This window comes from Gavia stellata, chromosome 3, assembly GCF_030936135.1.
Source record: "Gavia stellata isolate bGavSte3 chromosome 3, bGavSte3.hap2, whole genome shotgun sequence".
Lineage (NCBI taxonomy): Eukaryota > Metazoa > Chordata > Aves > Gaviiformes > Gaviidae > Gavia > Gavia stellata.
This window is the reverse complement of record NC_082596.1, coordinates 53,083,511-53,102,209: the sequence shown is the minus strand read 5'-3', so window position 1 is coordinate 53,102,209 and position 18,699 is coordinate 53,083,511. Positions and strand designations below refer to the sequence as shown.

Sequence of the window (18,699 nt, the reverse complement as noted above, 5' to 3'; positions counted from 1 at the left end):
TACTTGCGTATTTCTATGATTCTCTAACACTCTCACATGACAAATGCCAATAGGATTAATAACAGAAATTGTCTGAATAACTGATGTCCCCAAACAGACCCATTCCTTTAAGAACTACTGTAAATTTTCAAATATGTAAATCTGTTCATTCTATAAGAGATTAGCTGCAAACTTGTTCTTGCTAAAGGCAACGCCAAACCAGCATTTCTATTAAGACAGAGTGAAAAAGAATCAATGAATTGATTTAAGAAAATGGATTTGCTCCCATAAGAGAGTATGGATGAAAGCTTCTGTGCTTTTCCAATTAGCTCTAAAACGCCTGGAAGAAAGTTAGGATCTTGAAATGAAAAACCTGAGAAACCACATGGTTATGCTGAAAAAAAGAAATCTATCAAAAAGCTAATAGCTATGAGACTTCTGAATACCAGAGCTGTTTTGCCTACAGTAGGTTTTTAAACCCCCTCCCCCCCCCCCTTTTTTTTTTTTGAAGTCTGTGTTTGCATGCAAATTCCCCCTTCACACCCTAGCATGAGGTATATTAGAGTAACTGCAGTATAGCTCATCGGAAGACCCTCCCAAAAATTGGAAACAAACATTGCAACAGAACTTAAAAAAAATCTGGTTATTACAGCTACCAGAGGACCTCACAAGGACAAATGAAAAGGAAAGCATACTCAGAATACAATTCAAACAGTCTTTTGGAGAAGAAAGTCTACAACTTTAACTATCTAAACGTGAAATAAAGAAGTACGCACTATTTTACAAAGTGAACTCTGCATAGGTGAGGTTTGGCAGGGGGGAGGGAAGAATCTGTATACTCAGTAACAGAGGTTGATTTCTAAAGTGTACAATCAGGACTGTGATCTTCTAAATGTTGTTTTAGATTATTCCAATTAATACAGCTTACAGATGCACATAAATGGTGTATTAAAATAATTCTTTCCAATCCCATTGGCTGGTTGGTTGGTTTGGGGGGAGTTGGTTGTTTTGTGTTGGGTTTGTTGTTTTTTTTTTTTTACTGTCCAAGAATGCTACCTTATCAAAAGATTCTCAGCTAATTTGACATCTTTTTTGGTAAGCAATGTTGACTAATACTACTTTAGTGTCGCATTTTAAAAACTTTTTTAAAACTGTATTAACGAGTTTTACATTATCAGTTCTGGGTTTTTTTCCAGCATTTATGGTGGGATGATCATTCAGTATCAAAATCATTCCACCTAATCCTTTTAAGTATCAACATGATATGCTTTTTCTTTCAGTCTTAGGTGGTCCAAGACTCACTGAAAAATCTTACTAATCAGTAACAGAGCTCTTTAACCAGTTCTAAGTACTTCTGTTATCTTTATCTGCCTGTTTTAAAGGTCTGCCTTTAGTAACTGGTTTCTAGAATCCTGATTATTGTTCAAATAAGTGTATCATATGATACATAAAAGCACTTCAAATTTTTCTCAACAACAGAACAGGAGTACTTCAACAGTCCTACTGTAAATAAAGATGATGCTAAACAACAGCTATTAATGATGCGTATTTTAAAATCAGCAGTTGTAATTTATATCCAAAAGTCTTAAAAGATCTGGCTAAAGCCTATGGAGGGGTCTAACATTTTTCAGTAAATCTTGGAAAATTGAGGACTGAAGGAAAAATAAGCTTGGAAACATGGTGAAGCTTTATAAAAGCTTTTGGAAGTTGGGAGACATGGACATTTTGTAGACAAGACAAATAGTTTAACAAGATTCTGTTGTACAAGTACACACCACATAAGTACATAAACAAACATGACTGAAACCCCCCAAAATTAGCAATTACCAATTTGCCCTTATTTGGTACAATACTGAAGATGCTACTATTTAGTAAGCAAACTCTGATTTTACAGTCATTTTTCTGAACTCAGGTTTATCACTGTGTGGTTTTCCACTGCACTCACCCTTGTTTTCAACAGATTTTTACAGTGAAGACTGTAAGGAAAAACTGCCCACTTCCCAGGAAATCTCCCCACAAATCAGAAGTGTTTCTGTGTTTCACAACTTGGGCTTGCTTAAGCACCAGTGTTGAAAAATGTAAAATTGCATCATGATTCAGTTATGTTCCTGCCATTTGAACTGTAACTGGCAAACTGAGACTTTATTTAGTGTTTGTGAATATGGCTTCTCCCCCAAATACTCTAGCACAGCTACATGTTCTTAACTGCTGGTCACAGATTTCTTTTTATAACCTTCTCCTCGTGCTGTTACATTATCATCTCTAACACAATACTACCTGCAACAGCTTTGTATTTATTTTGGTAGCACTATCAATCTAGGAAGACTCTTTCCCTACTGAGACACTAGTCTCCACTTCATACTGTTGACCCAATGGGTTATTTTGGGGGAAAGGAACGCACATACTGTATGATGAAGCTAATGCAGGTTAAAAATCAGCTTACAGTAACCTAGCATTAAAAAAGTGTATTTTAAATCTTGCCCTGGTTAACGCACAGGGTGTGCTGGTTTTGGCTGGAATAGAGTTAATTTTCTTCATAGTAGCTAGTATGGGGCTATGTTTTGGATTTGTGCTGAAAACAGTGTTGATACACAGGGATATTTTCGTTACTCCTGAGCAGGGCTTACACAGAGTCAAGGCCTTTTCTGCTTCTCACACCACCCCACCAGCGAGTAGGCTGGGGGTGCACAAGAAGTTGGGAGGGGACACAGCCAGTACAGCTGACCCCAACTGACCAAAGGGATATTCCATACCATATGATGTCATGCTCAGGATATAAACTAGGGGAAAGCTGGCCGGGGGACCGCTGCTTGGGGATAGGCTGGGCATCGGTCAGAGGGTTGTGAGCAATTGTTTTCATTTGCATCACTTGTCTTCTTGTGGTTTTTGTTGTTGTTATTTTCCTTTTCATTACAATTTTTATCATTATTATTATATTTCATTTCATTTATTAAACTGTTCTTATCTCAACCCACGAGCTTTTTCACTTTTACTTTTCCAATTCTCTCCCCTATCCCGCTGGGGCAGGGGGGGAGTGAGTGAGCAGCTGTGTGGTGCTTAGTTGCCAGCTGGGGTTAAACCACGACACAGGGTCACAAACAGCTTACAAAAACAAACTGCTGGGATAGGAGAAGACGGAGTAAGCAAGCAGGGAGAAAGAATGGAATTAATACTTAAGCTGCCTCACACCAAAAGAAATGGCATAACAACAGACTAAGAATCTGTAAGTTACTCATTTCACCCCCATCTGCAGAAGACTTCTAGCTTACACAAGCTCAATGAGTCAATCAATGAATGACTATGCGGATCATCCTTGCAGTTAAAAGCCATTGCTGATATATCTACTGAGCCTTGCCTTTAAACAGGAAAAAAACGCAACCAGCTCCCTCACATGCATTGGCAGGCCAGGCACTGTCATCTCTACAGTACCTTTCCAAATCTGAAGTGATAAATTTACTGCAATAGCAGGAGAATTGTCTGTTCCTTCCTTCAGGATTAAAGCAAAGATTTACATCGCAGTTCAACAGTCATAACTGTGGAATTATTTCACATTAAGATTTATAAACAGAGATTTTTTTTTTTTAGTTAAAAAGATCTGTAGCTTCTGTAGTTTCTCACCTAGTTTTTCCAGAAGTATTTTTAACAACTTTTCGGAATGACTGATTTGCTGAGGATCTTGTAGACATAGTTCTAGGAGAAGCACGAACAAAAGTAGATGGTGGTGTCTTAGGGATCTTCTTTACTAAATGAGTCACCCACTTCTTCTGTTCATCTTGACAGGATGCCAATAGCAACATATCTCTTGCTGAAGTTACATCATAACTCACTATAAGCAAAAGGAGGAAGATGATTGAGTGAAAACTAGGACTTGTTATCAAAATAAGAATTATGACATACCAGGTGTGCCACTGGAAAGAACAATGGCACCTATATACATACCTGTATTGGAATTGTTTATATATTTTTGGAAGACAACAAACAGCAGGGGAAATTATGAATATAGGTTTTTTCAGTATTTGTCACTCTGCATTAAGATTCTTGATTCTAACAAGAATATTCAAGAAATGAGAAAACTTACAAGAATATTCAAGAAATGAGAAAACTTAACACTAATTGCAGTCTTAAGCTGGAAAGGTGTGTGGGTGCCTTATGGCTGATTTCTAGAGTACATACCCAAAGACTCTACTTCACAGGAGCACAGAGAAGAAACCTTTACTCCAATCCGTGAAGTGGCTGAAGAACCACCCTTCAAGGTCTCAGCATGGCTTGGTGATGTGGCCACTGCATTGTCCCTAATGTGGGCCATGTATAAGAGACAGAACGGTCTGGGAACCAAAGAGCTGCCCAGTTCTTGGGCACAAACCTCTAGGGACGCTTGTGCTCTCAGGCCCCTCAGCAGAGCCACACCAGTTACACCTCCAAAGGCCTCCCTACAGAGGCTTGCCACAGCTGCCTGTTCATGAGCAGGGTTAACAGCTTATTAATTTTGTAGCACCTTTCACATCTAAAATCGTAAAACTAACGAGTAGAAAACTTTTAAACTAAAGTGCTTGTATTTGCCTTCGATAGTTTAGCAGGTCTAGCTAAAACAGGCAGACAACACAGGACATAAAAACCCACAAGTATACCTTTGCATGGTGCAATTAATTCCTCCTTTTTATCCAAGTGGTCTCTGTGGCACTTCACATGGCATCTTCGACACTCTAGGGCGGCAGGGGGTTTAAAGACATGCCAAAGAGGTTTGGCACAGGCCTCACAGTTGGCTGGAAAGTGGTATAATGTTGGAATAAATTCATGGCCTTTGTGATTTAGAAAATTTGTCTTCTCTGCTGGCTGTACTGGTTCTACCTCCAAATCCTTCCTGCATTCCCCCTCATTAGCATAGAGAATCTGAAAAAGAATACTGCTGTGTTACTGTTGAAGCACTACATATTTTTGTATACTTTTTAAAGAAGCTGCCAAACTGTTTCAAGAGAGTTAAACAGAAATGAGAATACACTTTTTTTTACCTGGAATATTTTAGGAATTTCTTCAGTTTCAGCTCTATATACATCTCCTTGAGTTACAGGCCGGACATGGAACAGCTTACTAGATAAGAAGAAACATGAATCAGAAAATGCTAAAAGGATATGTATGTTTTTAAAACAGTTATCAAAGTGCTTTGAAGTTCTTATAAATCTTGCTTATGCAAGCAATACAATATACTTCAAGGCTGCAATATGATATTAGGAATTAATTAATAAACTGTATAGATCCTGTTTACCCAAGTAAGAACCAAAACCTTTCATGGCATGGATAGTGGATTATCTTACAATGGGTTCAAGATCCATCATGACAAATTTACCTATGAAAAAGGCTTTCAAATTCTTCCTCAGAACACTGGGAAGTCTAACTGATTATTGCTAGAAAAGCTTATTGATAACCCTAGATAGAAGTAATCATATGAAGTATAGTACTACTCATTAATTATTTTTACGAAGTATGTTTTTTATAGATTTTTTTTTTTTTTAATATATATATAAAAACAATCAATGCCAGAACATCACAAAAGGCACTCTGGGGCACCAGCAGCTGAAAATGCTATTAAAATTGAAACAAACATCATCTTATACTGGGTCAAGACTAAGTCCATCTATCCCAACATCCTGTTTTCAACGGTTTCCATAACAGATGTTTATGAAAAGAGAGTAAGAACCAGGTCAAAGAGAAAATAAGTCTTTTCCTGGTTACAAGCAATTGGCAGCTTAAGCACTTCCTGAGTTTGAGATTCCTTCCAGACCACTATATTTGTTAGTCACTGATAGACATATTCATGAATTTTAAAACCTTTTTTTAATTACTACTTTATAAGGTCCCATAATGTCAATCAGATGTTCAAACATCACACTCAGTCATGTATCAGCAATGGGCTTCAGTGATATTTGACACAATTTTCCTTATGTATAACCGATGTAAAGGGATCACAATTCATTTATTTTGTCACTCTAAACAGAAATCATCTGGAAAGTTAGAAATGCTTTGGGCTTGATCAACACTGATCCTTTCTCAGATAGCAAGAAAAAGGTATGAAGCAAGGGTATGAAATCTAAAATCAGACAGCCAGTTCTCTGTCTATCCCACAACTATCATGCCCTGCTTCAGAAAGCAGCTGTTGAAGCAACTGGAAAAAACAGTCATTGCACTGCATCATAAAAAGAGAGAGCATAATATGTAAGTTCCACTAACTCTGACCCTTGTCTATCAAAATGAGACAAGGCTCTTCATTTCTGTAAATTCAGACCAGTGACTACAGACAGTGCCACGCTATTGTGTATTTAACTTTTTCGCCAACTTTTAGCAATAGTTGGACAAAGCAAAAGCAGTATCTTCTGTTAACAGCACCCTGAAACACAGATAAACAGACATTTTCCAACTAGTATGGGAAATTAAAAATTATTTATGGAATTTTGATTCCAAGCTTCTAGATTTGTTATCAGCTATCTCACACACAATACTCTTTCGCCAATCTGTATCCAAAACTAACAGTAACTTTACTTACTCTATATCTAGTACCATGGATGGATTAGACTGGTCCTTGTCCTTTTCATCATTGTAGAACAGTATCTTTTTACTGCTCACCACAACATACTGGGGAAAGAAAGGGTAAAACCAAGTTAAAATTGCATTTTAAAAAGCAACATTTATCTTATGTACTCCCATATGTACATAAAAAGCCTGAGTAAATTAAGGTTTTTAAATGAATATCAGGAGATATTTAATCATCACGAAGGCAGCTATACTTCTGACAGCTGTGCAATGCTACAGGCTGCAGTGACAGTGTGTTGTCACTGAGCACCCTAAAATACTTGTGATTACTCTGGAAGTCTATCTGTACAAAAACCTCACAAATTTCAGTTGCTACTGGCATGTTACTGTGAAAATTACTGTATCACTGAGAAACCACTGGAGTGCAGAATCGATTACTTATTGATAAAGTTGTAAACAAGTTCTCTATTTTTAGAGACCTGCAGGACTCACTGGTACTTTGCACCACACTAGTGGTAGGCTTAAAGAGATTCTCACAGCTCCAGCTAACTATTTCCTACACTTTCAATTTAATGGACTGGTAAGATAAAGAGCCAAAACGAATCAGCAGAAACAGAGGTCTGGTATTCATTCCAAATCTAGGAATACACTGAGACAGTAAGGGAAAAGTTTGCAGAGGAGGAGAAAAGAAATGGACATTCTTTTGCTATGTATCACTTTAAAGGTCAAACTACACAGTTTTTTCAAGAGTAGTAGAGATGTTAAAGAACAGAGACATTTGGTAATGTGTTGATTAGTTTTTTCCCCAAGTGTTTTAAAAGTTCTTGCTCAAAATCTGCATATTAATATATTATACCTATCCCATGCCACTGAAAAAGTGGAGTGCTCCAGAATGCATGGGATTCTCGGGAACAAGCAAGGGCTACTGGGAAGGCACTGTGAGTTTTAAAGCAGGAGTGGACTGCAGGCCCATTTCCAAGACAATTCTCAATTGCTGGATATACCTGCAGTGTCCGCCCCCTCCCCAAAAAGCCCAACGATGTTGTCCTCAACCTAAAGTACAGACACCCTTCCAGTGCTGCTGACAATCACAAAGAATTATAAACATTTGTTCATATGACAGGAAAAACAAAGCAAGCTGCTCAGAAAAGAAGTTTTGTAACCCACAGACTAGTTAAGATCAAACACCTCTAACCTAAGCACTTCCCAGTGAGTTCAAGCCTGTAGAATCCACTGCCTGTTGCTCTTCACTGGGAGCTGCCAGTCCAACATCTTTGCTAAAACTGTCCATAAGCATAAGCTCAGTGACAGCTGTGGCAGCTCCTTCCCCTGCAGTTTCACATGTTTTAGAAACAACGTATTAAAAGGTATGAGGTACTAAAGAGGATTAAAAAGAGGTAGACTAACTGCTCTGTCTATATTGAGCTCCAGATTCAGGTATAACACGACCCAGAAGCAGGGGAAAGGACAGAAAAGCAAGAGAGTGAATACACAAACAGTTCATCTTGAATTCCAATTACTGCTAGGTAATTGAATCGGTTTCTACATGATGCAGATATTGACAATTTAAGCAAATGGTGTTTACTTCTCCTACAAGAAGAGGTTGAACCTCCTCATTACACAGGACTAAGCCTGACCTCAAAACCTGAATATGAAAGTTACCTTAACAAGTTTATAGAATAGTGTTTTAAACATGTGTTGTGCAAGCTGCATGCTACCGTTGTACATCTCAATTACTGAAATGCATCTAAAAAAGCCAAAGGGTGTTTTTCCCCCTGACTAAAAGGGCTTTCAGCCCCTCAGTCAGGATTCTTTAATAGAAAGCCTGATCAGCTTGAATAGATACTAAGTTATACTGGTGTGAGCCTCTTGCTATTTTCCCCACTGAAGAAAAAAAGTCTGTGCTTGAACTCCTTTGATCTACCTCAGTAGAAAGCTAATGCCTTCTTTGTCTTTGAAGTACGCACCTCTGCCTTTCACAGACAAGAGCAAGGCCTTAAGATGACTACTATAACAAGTGCAAGTTCTGACTGCAGTGGAATTCAGTTATCACACTGTATACAAGTCTTGGTGAAAGAACTATCATAGAATCGTTTAGGTTGGAAGAGACATTTAAATTATCAAGTCCAACTGTATTTAACCTCACAAAAGAAAAGTTACATACAACAGCCTCAGTATCCTGTTGTGAACATACAAAAAAAATCTTCTGGCAGTAGTTCTGTTTTAAGTGGTTTTTGAAGGATATTTTTATCATCTCCACTTGGAATGAAATGAAGTTCCACATAAAAATATGGCTAACCCATGTTAGTGGTAGCTTGAGGTATAACTCAACTGTTTCTTCTCAAATGAGTTTTCCCACACTCACCCCTTTCTAACTTAAGCTAAATGACTCTGAGGGAATGGGGCAAAAGCATCAGAGCTACTGACATTTGAGTCAAAAACGCAGCAGCTAAAGTTGTAACAACTCTGGTAACAATCCAATTGCACTGCTAATGCAATGTTGCTTTCCCTTTAATTTAAATTAATCTGGGCATGCGTATATTTGAGGTTGCATACCTCCCACCAACCTCAAAACTGAAAGTGCAGGAGAATTTGGAACAGAAGCACCTGAAGAGGCTGACTGCAAGCCAGCTTGTTTCAGATGCAGTACAGTTCAGCCAACAGAATACACATGTAAGTCAACATGGCCCCTCACTACTGTGTCTCACTGGTTTGAACCTCAGCTAGTTTAAGGAATCTTATCAGCCTGACTCATTTTATGACAGAGGCATCCATCTGTACTTCAGATTCCTTCGAAGTCCAAGAACTGTTATTCAAGCTAGGAAAGTATGAATGGAGTAACTGTGTTAAATATCTTGAGGGAACTAACTATGCTTATACTGGGCATGCCTAAAGAAGCTCAGATACAGTCTTTCACAGGAGAAGATGCATTTATCAGAAGTTTAAAATTTTAATCATCAGAGGATGCAAGAATAACCTCCGTTTCTAGAAGACAACCAGAAGAGGCTGCTGGAAGTACTCTGACAGGAAAATGATGCAGTATTTTAGATGATCCAGAGCAGAATAAAGCTACGTGACTTGTGCCTAGGCACAGTCACTTCTGTTCATGGACACTGCCGGAAGTCGGACAACAACCTGGAGAATCAATTCTGGAACAACAGGAGTCAAGCAGCCTTAGGTATCAAACAGAACAAGTTGTGGAACAGATTTACAAAGAGGTGTGTTTCATGAGACACCTGAAGAACATTCAAACACTATCAGCGTTTGACTCAAATACGGCACGAAGAACATTCTTGACCTTGCCCTGTAGATTTCCTGCAGTTCTGCTAATAGGGAGACAAAGTGAAACGCAAAGAGACCAGAAACCAACTGAAAAGTATTTGACGTATCTGTAAGCAAGCCCCAGGTTCCAAACTGTGGTAAGCAAGCATTTTCAATATGTCACTTGTTCACATTGCCTCTCATCTGAGGGTCTGGGAGAATACGCTAAGCAGACATTAGTTGAAATAGGGCAGAGCTTAACACTTTCTCTCTGCAAGCTAGAAGAGGTGGTGGTTTTAACTTACAGACACATCACAAAGAACATCTGATACTGATGAATAGGCAGGTCTGGAACTCAAAACACTTAAGATTGTATAAAGCAGGTCATGTTAGCCAACTGAAAAACTGAATACTTCAAAGAAGGAGTTCAGCAGCTACAGGACCAATACAAACACTTCAGTGCTGCTTTGACAGGAATTAAATCCTTCTCCTTTAAATTTTGTAGGAACCACTTCTAACACTTACAGAATGTGAACGTAAACAGGAACATCTGAGAAGGAATCAGAAAGTTACGTTGAAAGTGTCACGAATAAACTGAATAATTTCCAATACTGGTCTTTGAATATAAGTAAGGAAGATGCAGGGAAATGAACTATTTCATATAAATTGCTTGCAAAATTTATAAAATTCTAGTGACCATGTTCAATTTTGCAATTTGCTATACTAAAGGATGTTCAAAGAGGGGAACTGGAAAGCCAGAAAGCATAATCAGAAACTGGTTCTAAGCTTCTAGGCATCTCAATTTGAACATCTGAAGTTTCAAAGAACCAGATCATAACCTCTGCAGAGGCAAAATCATACTGCTTTGTTTAGAGTGGGAATTCCAGCACAGAGGTCCAGTTTCCGAGAGTAAACCCGTTCTTTTCAAGAGGGACTGACCATTTTAAAAGTAAGGGAGACAGAAATGTCCTTGGAAATCATGTGTGGCAAGTTAGTGTGATGCACTCTTCCACGGCCTTCAGAACATGTGTGGTATTTCCTACTCTCTGCTGTCAAGTTGCACAAAGAACTTATTTTTCAGTAACTGGATTATAAAGCAGCTTACTCAAAGGAGAAATGGGATTTTTAATGGTTCCAAGATGCCCATTGTAACGCATTTCCTCACCCACCTGTCGTAAATTTGCATGATATTATAACTACAGATTTCATACTGAGCTTGAATTTTCTTATTGGTTTTTTTCCTTTTCAATAAATATATACACACTAAACTACTCTAATTATTTTGTTTGTTTCTTAAATGGGAGCTGTAAAACCAATTCACCGTATGCCTAAAAAAAACTTTCCAAGGGAGTTGAAGAAAAAAAAAATCCATTTGTACCTGTTTCTTCCAGCCATGCCGCTTTATATTTCCTTTGTTTGGTATGGAAAGCCAACCTTCAAGTCTTGATTCTGGTTTAAAAAAATGCATGTTAAATAATTTTATGTATTTATAATAATAAAGCAGAATAGCACAAAAGCAAACTATTACTAGAAAGGAAGATGTGCTACATGCAGTAATAGGCAATTACCTATTCAGCAAAGCAGAATAAAAAGCACAGCTAAATAAAATGAAGATATAAGCATTTACTTCATGCTTCATCACAAGCTAACACTTGATGATATAGTTACTGCAAAATAAAGTGAAGCTGTTTTCCATGATGCCAACATCTAACACCGTATGTAAATAGTTTGCAAAGAGCCAGGCAGGAAAGACTTTGGTTTGAAAATGTGTTACAGCTTAAACAGGGGATGATTAAGAGATTTTCAATATAAACATAATTTAACATTCAGAGGGGCTATATGAAAATATTCAGCAGGAAGATGCAGCAAGTAAAACCAAACCAGATCCACATTTTCCACAGGAAACAAAAAAATGAGAGCGCACAAGAGCAAGCAAAGCTACACGGATGTCCCATTACTCACAGAAGATAAGCATAGGAGATAAATAAATAAGGAATGCAGGAAGAATCAACTAGATATAAAGAATAAGAGACAAGCATTTTATTCAAATTTTCAGTGGACAATTTTCCAAAGAGTAGTGTAATAATGTATTTTCCTACCATGAAACTACTGAAATAATTCAGTGATACACAGAAGCATCACAAGAAAATTAGCATTCTGCCTAATGTGAATCATAGATTTAAAAAAAACACTCCAGCTAACTGATACTGGTTTTTGATAGATATTTTTTAAATTACGAAGCCAGGTAATAGCAGTGAGAAGCTATCGTGATTCCATTAATCTGAAATGACACGGTAAAAAGTCTCGTAAGTTTGTAAATGTGAAAATGAAGTAATCAAAATTTTAAAAGATGCACCAGGTACTATGCTGCTTATAGCGACAGTGTGAGTAGTAGTTTTAAGTTCACTTCTATTTCAGCACATTCTGAAAGAGGCTTCAAAGGAAGCAGAAAGTGGATGAGCTATTACAAATAAATCGGTAGGCATTCCTCCTGTCTACTACAAATCTATTTTAGTGAGCAAATTCTATTTGCATGAGAGATGATTTCTGAGCTGTGAATAACATCTTGCAGTTGAAAATAACAGTTTCTGAATGCACTCCTTTTCAACAAACCTAACATTCATCTGGAACCAAATGTACTCTTGAAAGGGTAGATGAGCCCCTTCATTCCAACCTTGCCATAAAGGTTTGTCTCAAGTAATATTTATAGTGCATTTTAATTTCCCTTGACAGAGTCAGCTAGCACAATTGCAAATGCTTATCTGGCCATTTCACAAATATTTGATCCAGAAGAATAATATTTATGAGTGTTCTGATTAAGTAATTAAGAAAATATGGGCTATCTAGACTATGAAAAAGAATCTTCCATTCCTATCTTTAAAAATAGGCTCAAAACTATTGCCTGACAACTTCCCTGTATTTTGGAAAGAATCCCAGAATTAATACTTCATATTTCCAATCCAGAAAATCCAGGATAGGCCTCAAAAATATCTGATGCCTAGCTGGACCTGAGTAGAGTATGAGAAAAGAATTCCATGAAGGCTACAGATCTTATAATTATCTCTGAATATAAATTTAATTAATATAAATTTAAATTGTGGATTTGCATTCTAAACATCTTCATGGTTAGTATTCATATTGCCAGGATTCATTGTGATTCAGTATGATAAATGTGAGTTCTAACAGTAAGTCTTCAATAAAATCACAGAAGACAACCACAACTGTACTGATTTACGAGACACTTTCTTGTTTTGGAGCTAATACAGGCACCTTCCTTTATGAGCAGTAAGTAGAGCATCTCTTTCCAGTGTTCAAGAATTCCTACTCCTCAGGCTCTTCCAGGCAAACACCTGGAGATACTACCTTTCTAGTTCTTTCCAGTCCACCTTTCCCATTTGATTCTTTCCTTCCTCAGACTGCCTTACTATAATTTCATGTGGATCTCAAAGGATTGCTGACTGGATCCTGCTTTGAGGTTTATTCAGGTGACGGCTACTTCCAGTTATTTCAGAAAGTCATATCTGTGTCCCATATTCCAAAAAAAACCTGTTGGCTTAAATGGTCCACGTTTATTATTCCATCCTATCTTTATGTAAAAGATGATTTACAACATACGGTGTAAAATATTATGTGCTACAGTTAAACCTGTAGGACAGCTCAATTGCTTAAATTATCTTGCCAATCAGATGAAAATAATTAATTCACAACAGGTTAAGTGCCCTGTAACAATTAGGAAAAAAGCCTTTAAGTTCCTGATTATGTTTTGTCTTGACAAAGAAGAATTCTGTTTACAATCATGTAAGTATTAAGACTTCCTAAATCCAGCCAGGAGGAAGAAGAATTCCAAAGGCATCATTAAAAAGCAAATTTTTCAGCTCTTTCAGCAAGGACTCTCTATTAACATTAGAGACATCAACTGAGACATGAGCTGCTATCTGAATCTATAATCAGGAGTGAGAGTTACAAAAAAATGCCTAGAACTGGATACAAGGAAAACCTTCCTCCAAGTCATGATCCTTCCCATCTGGTGAAGTAAAAGCCTGAGAATAGCCTGGGTTGTCTAAACGAGCCAATCCCTACCTTGGGAGCAGCGTAAGTTGCCCTAGGAGCTACCAGAACTTGAGGGGGTAGTTAGCTCAATGGCAGACAGAAACCACCTCCAAGTAAGATGCAGCTATAAGGTGTGTTACCATGTGACTTCTCTGTATCTACCTCCAAATCCAGATTTTTTTTTTCCTTAACTTTTTCTGAGTATTAGTAACTAATTTTAGTATTACCTTGAGTTTATTCAAAGAGTGCAAAGTCTTCCAACCCCAAAATTTTACAAGATGCTCTTCCTGTAAATAATGAATTCTACTCTTGTAGCCTCTCTGGTGGCTAGTAACCTAAGCTCCCTGATTAGACAAGACACTACCCTATAGCCTGAACCTCTCTGCCATGCAGAAGGACAGTGGAAAATGCCTGAGAGCCAGGGGTGTCTCTGGAATGCCACCAACATTACTATCACACCATTTCTTACCAAGTTTTCTCAATTAAACCAGAGACAGCCCATCACCAGAATTGAGACCATGGAATCATTCTTTTGTACATGTTTACATTGTTTTGTGTTTTCATTTTTTCCCTGGTGATGTTTTTACTGTGACTGAAACTGAATAAATCATACTGTAATTACGATTTAGTAATTCTACCATTTATTTGCCTTAAATATTTTCAAGGAACATCTTTGCCTTAAGAACAGATGCATCAGCTAGAGAATCCTATTGACTAGTCATCAGATCCACCTCTTATTAAACAAGATGCTATTCAAGGTGCTCTGAAGGAATGCCTATGTTTGCGCTAGAGAAGTGATGGGAACTTAGTACACAGTTGAAGACAAACAACTTCATACAACTAAATTGTAGCAAATGAACTGCTGTGGTGTGCCACCTTCTGTTTTGAAAACTAATTACCTGGTTTGCAGAAAAATAACTATGCACTGGATAATTTCCTCTTCTGTGGCATGGGGTATTTCTACTTTGAGGACTGGCTTTTTTTTTCCTCCTTGTAATACTAATGCACACCTCCTCTGCCCTCTACTTGGCTTTTTGACAAATGTGTGAAATCTGACTATACTAATGTCACCTAATCTCTTTTAATTACCTAAATTGCTTCTTATTCAGATCCTGATCAACACAGAGCCTCACTCAAAAAAAAGCAGCATGTAGGGACATGATCTAAATCTAGGTAAGTCCTACCTGTATGACACTAACACCAGCAGCGCAACTGCAGTAAAAATCAGAGGCATGTGTAGAGAAAAGGGCAAAAAAGACAACAGAAATGAAAGGCTAGTAAAAAGAAATAGTTAGCGGGGTCATGAGTATAGAAGACGAAGACCACAAGAACTTCCAGTAATTGTGATGTTATAATAATGGAAAAGCTACTGCTGACTTGAAAAGATCTTGCACATACTGAAATTTCTGCCCCAAAATTGAAGTGGCAGGTCAGACAGCCAGAAGCCTGACTACACTGGTCTCCAGAGGTAAAACTGAAAATAATGTACCTTAATAAGGCATAAAAAGAAAGAGCTTATTCCTATAGTCTTTCCAAGATCTAAGAGACAACAGGGTCATATTGACATACATATTGACATTGCCCTTAAGAAGAAAACAGGGAAGGTGCCTATGCCCAGATAGAGGCATTGGGTGTTTTCAGTGTAATACACAACAGCCATTATGCTGAAAATGGCTGAGAAGGAAAGTGAGGAAGTTCAAAACTACCCTTTTACGTAGAATAAATCTAGTCTGTTTTCTTCTAGAAAAACAAGATCTCAATTTACAGGAGTTCAGAAATTTTCAATTAAAAAAATTACAAACTACAGTGTTCTTCATTTAGGAGACACTATCAAACATAAAGCTTGATTCCAAATACAAATTTGAAGGGAGAAAAAAAACCAATGTAATGAGTAAAACCCCTCTGATTTCTTTTTTACCCCAGTTAAATGGAATACACTGGGAATTAATATCTAAAAGAAAAACTCCTGAGAAGTACAGACAGTTCAGAAATACCAGAGGGAGTTCCTAGCAGGTGACAGATAAGAAAAAAATGTTCCTTCACCAATCTAATAGCTCGAAGAATTCCCAATACCGAGTTTTGATGGACGTTTGGCCCAGATGATGTTTTTGAAAGAAGTAAAATAGGTATTTACTTTACAAGATGGCAATTGCCTGAGAGTTTTACACAAACTTCAGAATGCAAAAGGCTTCTTGGACAGAATGGAAGTTGTGAAGAAAAGACTATACCATTATCTGAATAAAAATCTATTGTAGAAGAGAACTCATTTAAATATTCATTAAAAACAAATATCTAAAAATATACTAGGGGAAGACAGGACACAAAAATAGATACAGAAAGGAATAACTATATAAAGACATATACTAAGCCTCGTAACCTACCCGAAATCTCAATCACTCTAAGACCCCTGGAAAAACTCTAGAATGCGGCAATGTGAGCAGCATGAAGTGCATTAACAGGAAGAGAGACACCTAAAATAATTCTATTTACTTTTATCTGATTACTCATCCACTGAGGTCTTAAAATACCCAAAATAGTGTTCTATTTTTGTATGTTTGAATATATTTTTCTGCAATAAAAATCGGACTGTAAAGCTGTAAGACAAGTATGTAAGACAAGCATTTAAGAATTTCATGATAAATTATAAAAATTGCTTAACTGTACAAAAAATAAACCTAGCTCCAACATATGAAAATTGTTAAGCACAACTTACTACCACTAAATGTTCTTTCCTGTATCTAGAGATACAGAAGTGGTTCACGTGAAAGTACTAACTGATTACAGTTTTCAAATATTGGGGAGGGGGGAATCACTAACCATTGTAACAATGGGTCTCCAAATATAGTGCCTGGAACTGACACTACATGGAAATGGCTAACTACACTGTATTGTTTGTTTTTATTTTAATCTGCTAAATCGGAGTGCCATACAACCATAAATGCATTATGGAAATTCCTGTAATTATTTTTTCAAGTGGCAATAATTGCCACTTGTCACAAAGGTGCTACGTGACTGTAAGAACAGACAAGATCAAGGCAATTTTGCATTCAAGATATAAAATACAGTCATGATGTTGTAGAAGTGCTGGCCCTGTATTCTATTCACTGGACACTGCCTGTTGTATTCACCATATTCAAACAGCAACAGATGTAAAGATACTCTTTTCATGGAAGTGGATAAAAATTATGCTAATGCCAAGCCATACAGTGGGAGGAGTGATGAGAAGAAATCAAGACTTGAATATAAGCAGCTAAGCTATGAAATAAAAACCAAAAAAAAGTGGAGATGTGATATAGAAAGAGACAGCCGGAAGATTTTAAAAGGTAGTAACTTGTTTGAAACAATACATTCCAAAATTACGTGTATGCACGAAATCAAGTAATTCAAATATGCTTTTCTCTTACCTGCAAGATTTCCATCTGTTTCATCTGGCTGGAGACTAGCAACACTGGTAGAATCCATTCCTTGCTGCAGGTCCAAAATCTTCCTTCGTAGTTGTTCTATGTCACTCTCTTTACTATCCAGCTGCATCTGGAGCTCATTCCTGTATGTAGATTCTTCTGCCAGTTGCTGTATTTATATACACATGCATAGTTACTGTCATACCAAAAATATGGCAGCAAACTATTCTCAAAACAAAACTTATTACTTTTTTTAGTATCTCTAGGTACTTTCGATAGCATTAGCATAAGTTATTATAGAAGTGTTTGTCCAGCCTTGGAAAAAAGTTAAATATCAAAGATCCAGCAATGCATTCAAGTACAAAACAGAGATTAATCTATTAGATTACAATTTGTTGTGAAAAGGAGACCAACTACCAGTGAAATAAGCTGCGTAAACAGTATGCTACATAGTATTCTGTTTTTTGGTCTTCATAATGTATCAGTAACTTCCACAGTTAAGAATTTAGAAAGGGGAAATGAATGAGAACAAGCACAGCTGCACACTGTTCTCTGTCTCACTAAATTCTGTAGCCTAGAACGTCTGAAACAGAGCTTGTTTTTTCAAGTAGACTAGGAGCTACACGTTTTTCCTGTGGAGAGAATTCCACGATGTGACAAAAAAAATGAAGATTATTTTACCGCTTGCATTTCATTGAGCTCCTTTTGGTATTTCACTACCATCTGATTGAATTTCTCTTTTTCTTGATTAAGCTCTAATTGGAGCTTTCGGTTTTCCTTCTCTTTCTTCCTCAAATCTTGCATGTTAGCTTTCTTTCTGTCTATTTTAAAATCTTTCCGATTCATTATCTCAGCCAGTTTGTTGACAGCCTGTTAAGAGAAAAAGGAAAACCAGTAAGAAAAATTATATATGCAAGTATGTTTCATACAAAACTTCAAAGTTCCTCTAGTTACAGGATTCGATCAAAAAAAAAATCTTCACCAACATAAATGGCCCTTACTCATGACAGAGGTAATACTGAAAAGTACACAATATCAAAACTTATTCTTTCGACTGTAAATATCAATAATGCATATTATACATCATGGTTAATATAAACTTAATCTCAAAGTAACTAAGAGTTAGCTGCACAAAAAGCAAACTGAAAATATCTGATATGCAAAGTAATTATTGTTATTAAATTGCATAAGAAGTCATACCTGTGTCTTCAGAGTTCTTTCAGTGTTAATGCTCTTCTCATAATGCATTCTAATATTATTGATTTCTTCCTCTTTTTTCATTTTGTTTTCTGTTAAAATAATATTCAACTTTGAGATATTTTAGGACAAGGTAAATATTTCTAAGCTTAATCACTTCTACAATTGCATAATTCCCCCCCCCCATTTTCCTGTTGTGTCATTTAATGTGCAAAACACAGTCTGCAATAATAAAGGTTACCATTTTAATGCTACTGTAATGACAAAAAATTACCAGAAGGATATA

At 37.0% G+C, this 18,699-nt stretch overlaps 1 protein-coding gene across 2 annotated transcripts in view; it reads right to left on the bottom strand.

Moving 5' to 3' along the window:
* Window positions 1-18,699, bottom strand: part of ROCK1 (Rho associated coiled-coil containing protein kinase 1) — a 90,227-nt gene that overhangs the window by 3,857 nt on the left and 67,671 nt on the right. For both annotated transcript variants that reach the window (XM_059836198.1, XM_059836199.1), the window contains exons 25-32: window positions 18,417-18,505; window positions 17,898-18,086; window positions 17,220-17,385; window positions 11,144-11,214; window positions 6,518-6,606; window positions 4,989-5,067; window positions 4,608-4,869; window positions 3,598-3,805 (exon numbers count right to left, since the gene is read on the bottom strand). In XM_059836198.1, coding sequence (XP_059692181.1) covers window positions 3,598-3,805; window positions 4,608-4,869; window positions 4,989-5,067; window positions 6,518-6,606; window positions 11,144-11,214; window positions 17,220-17,385; window positions 17,898-18,086; window positions 18,417-18,505 — 1,153 coding nt within the window. The remainder of the gene's footprint in view (window positions 1-3,597; window positions 3,806-4,607; window positions 4,870-4,988; window positions 5,068-6,517; window positions 6,607-11,143; window positions 11,215-17,219; window positions 17,386-17,897; window positions 18,087-18,416; window positions 18,506-18,699) is intronic.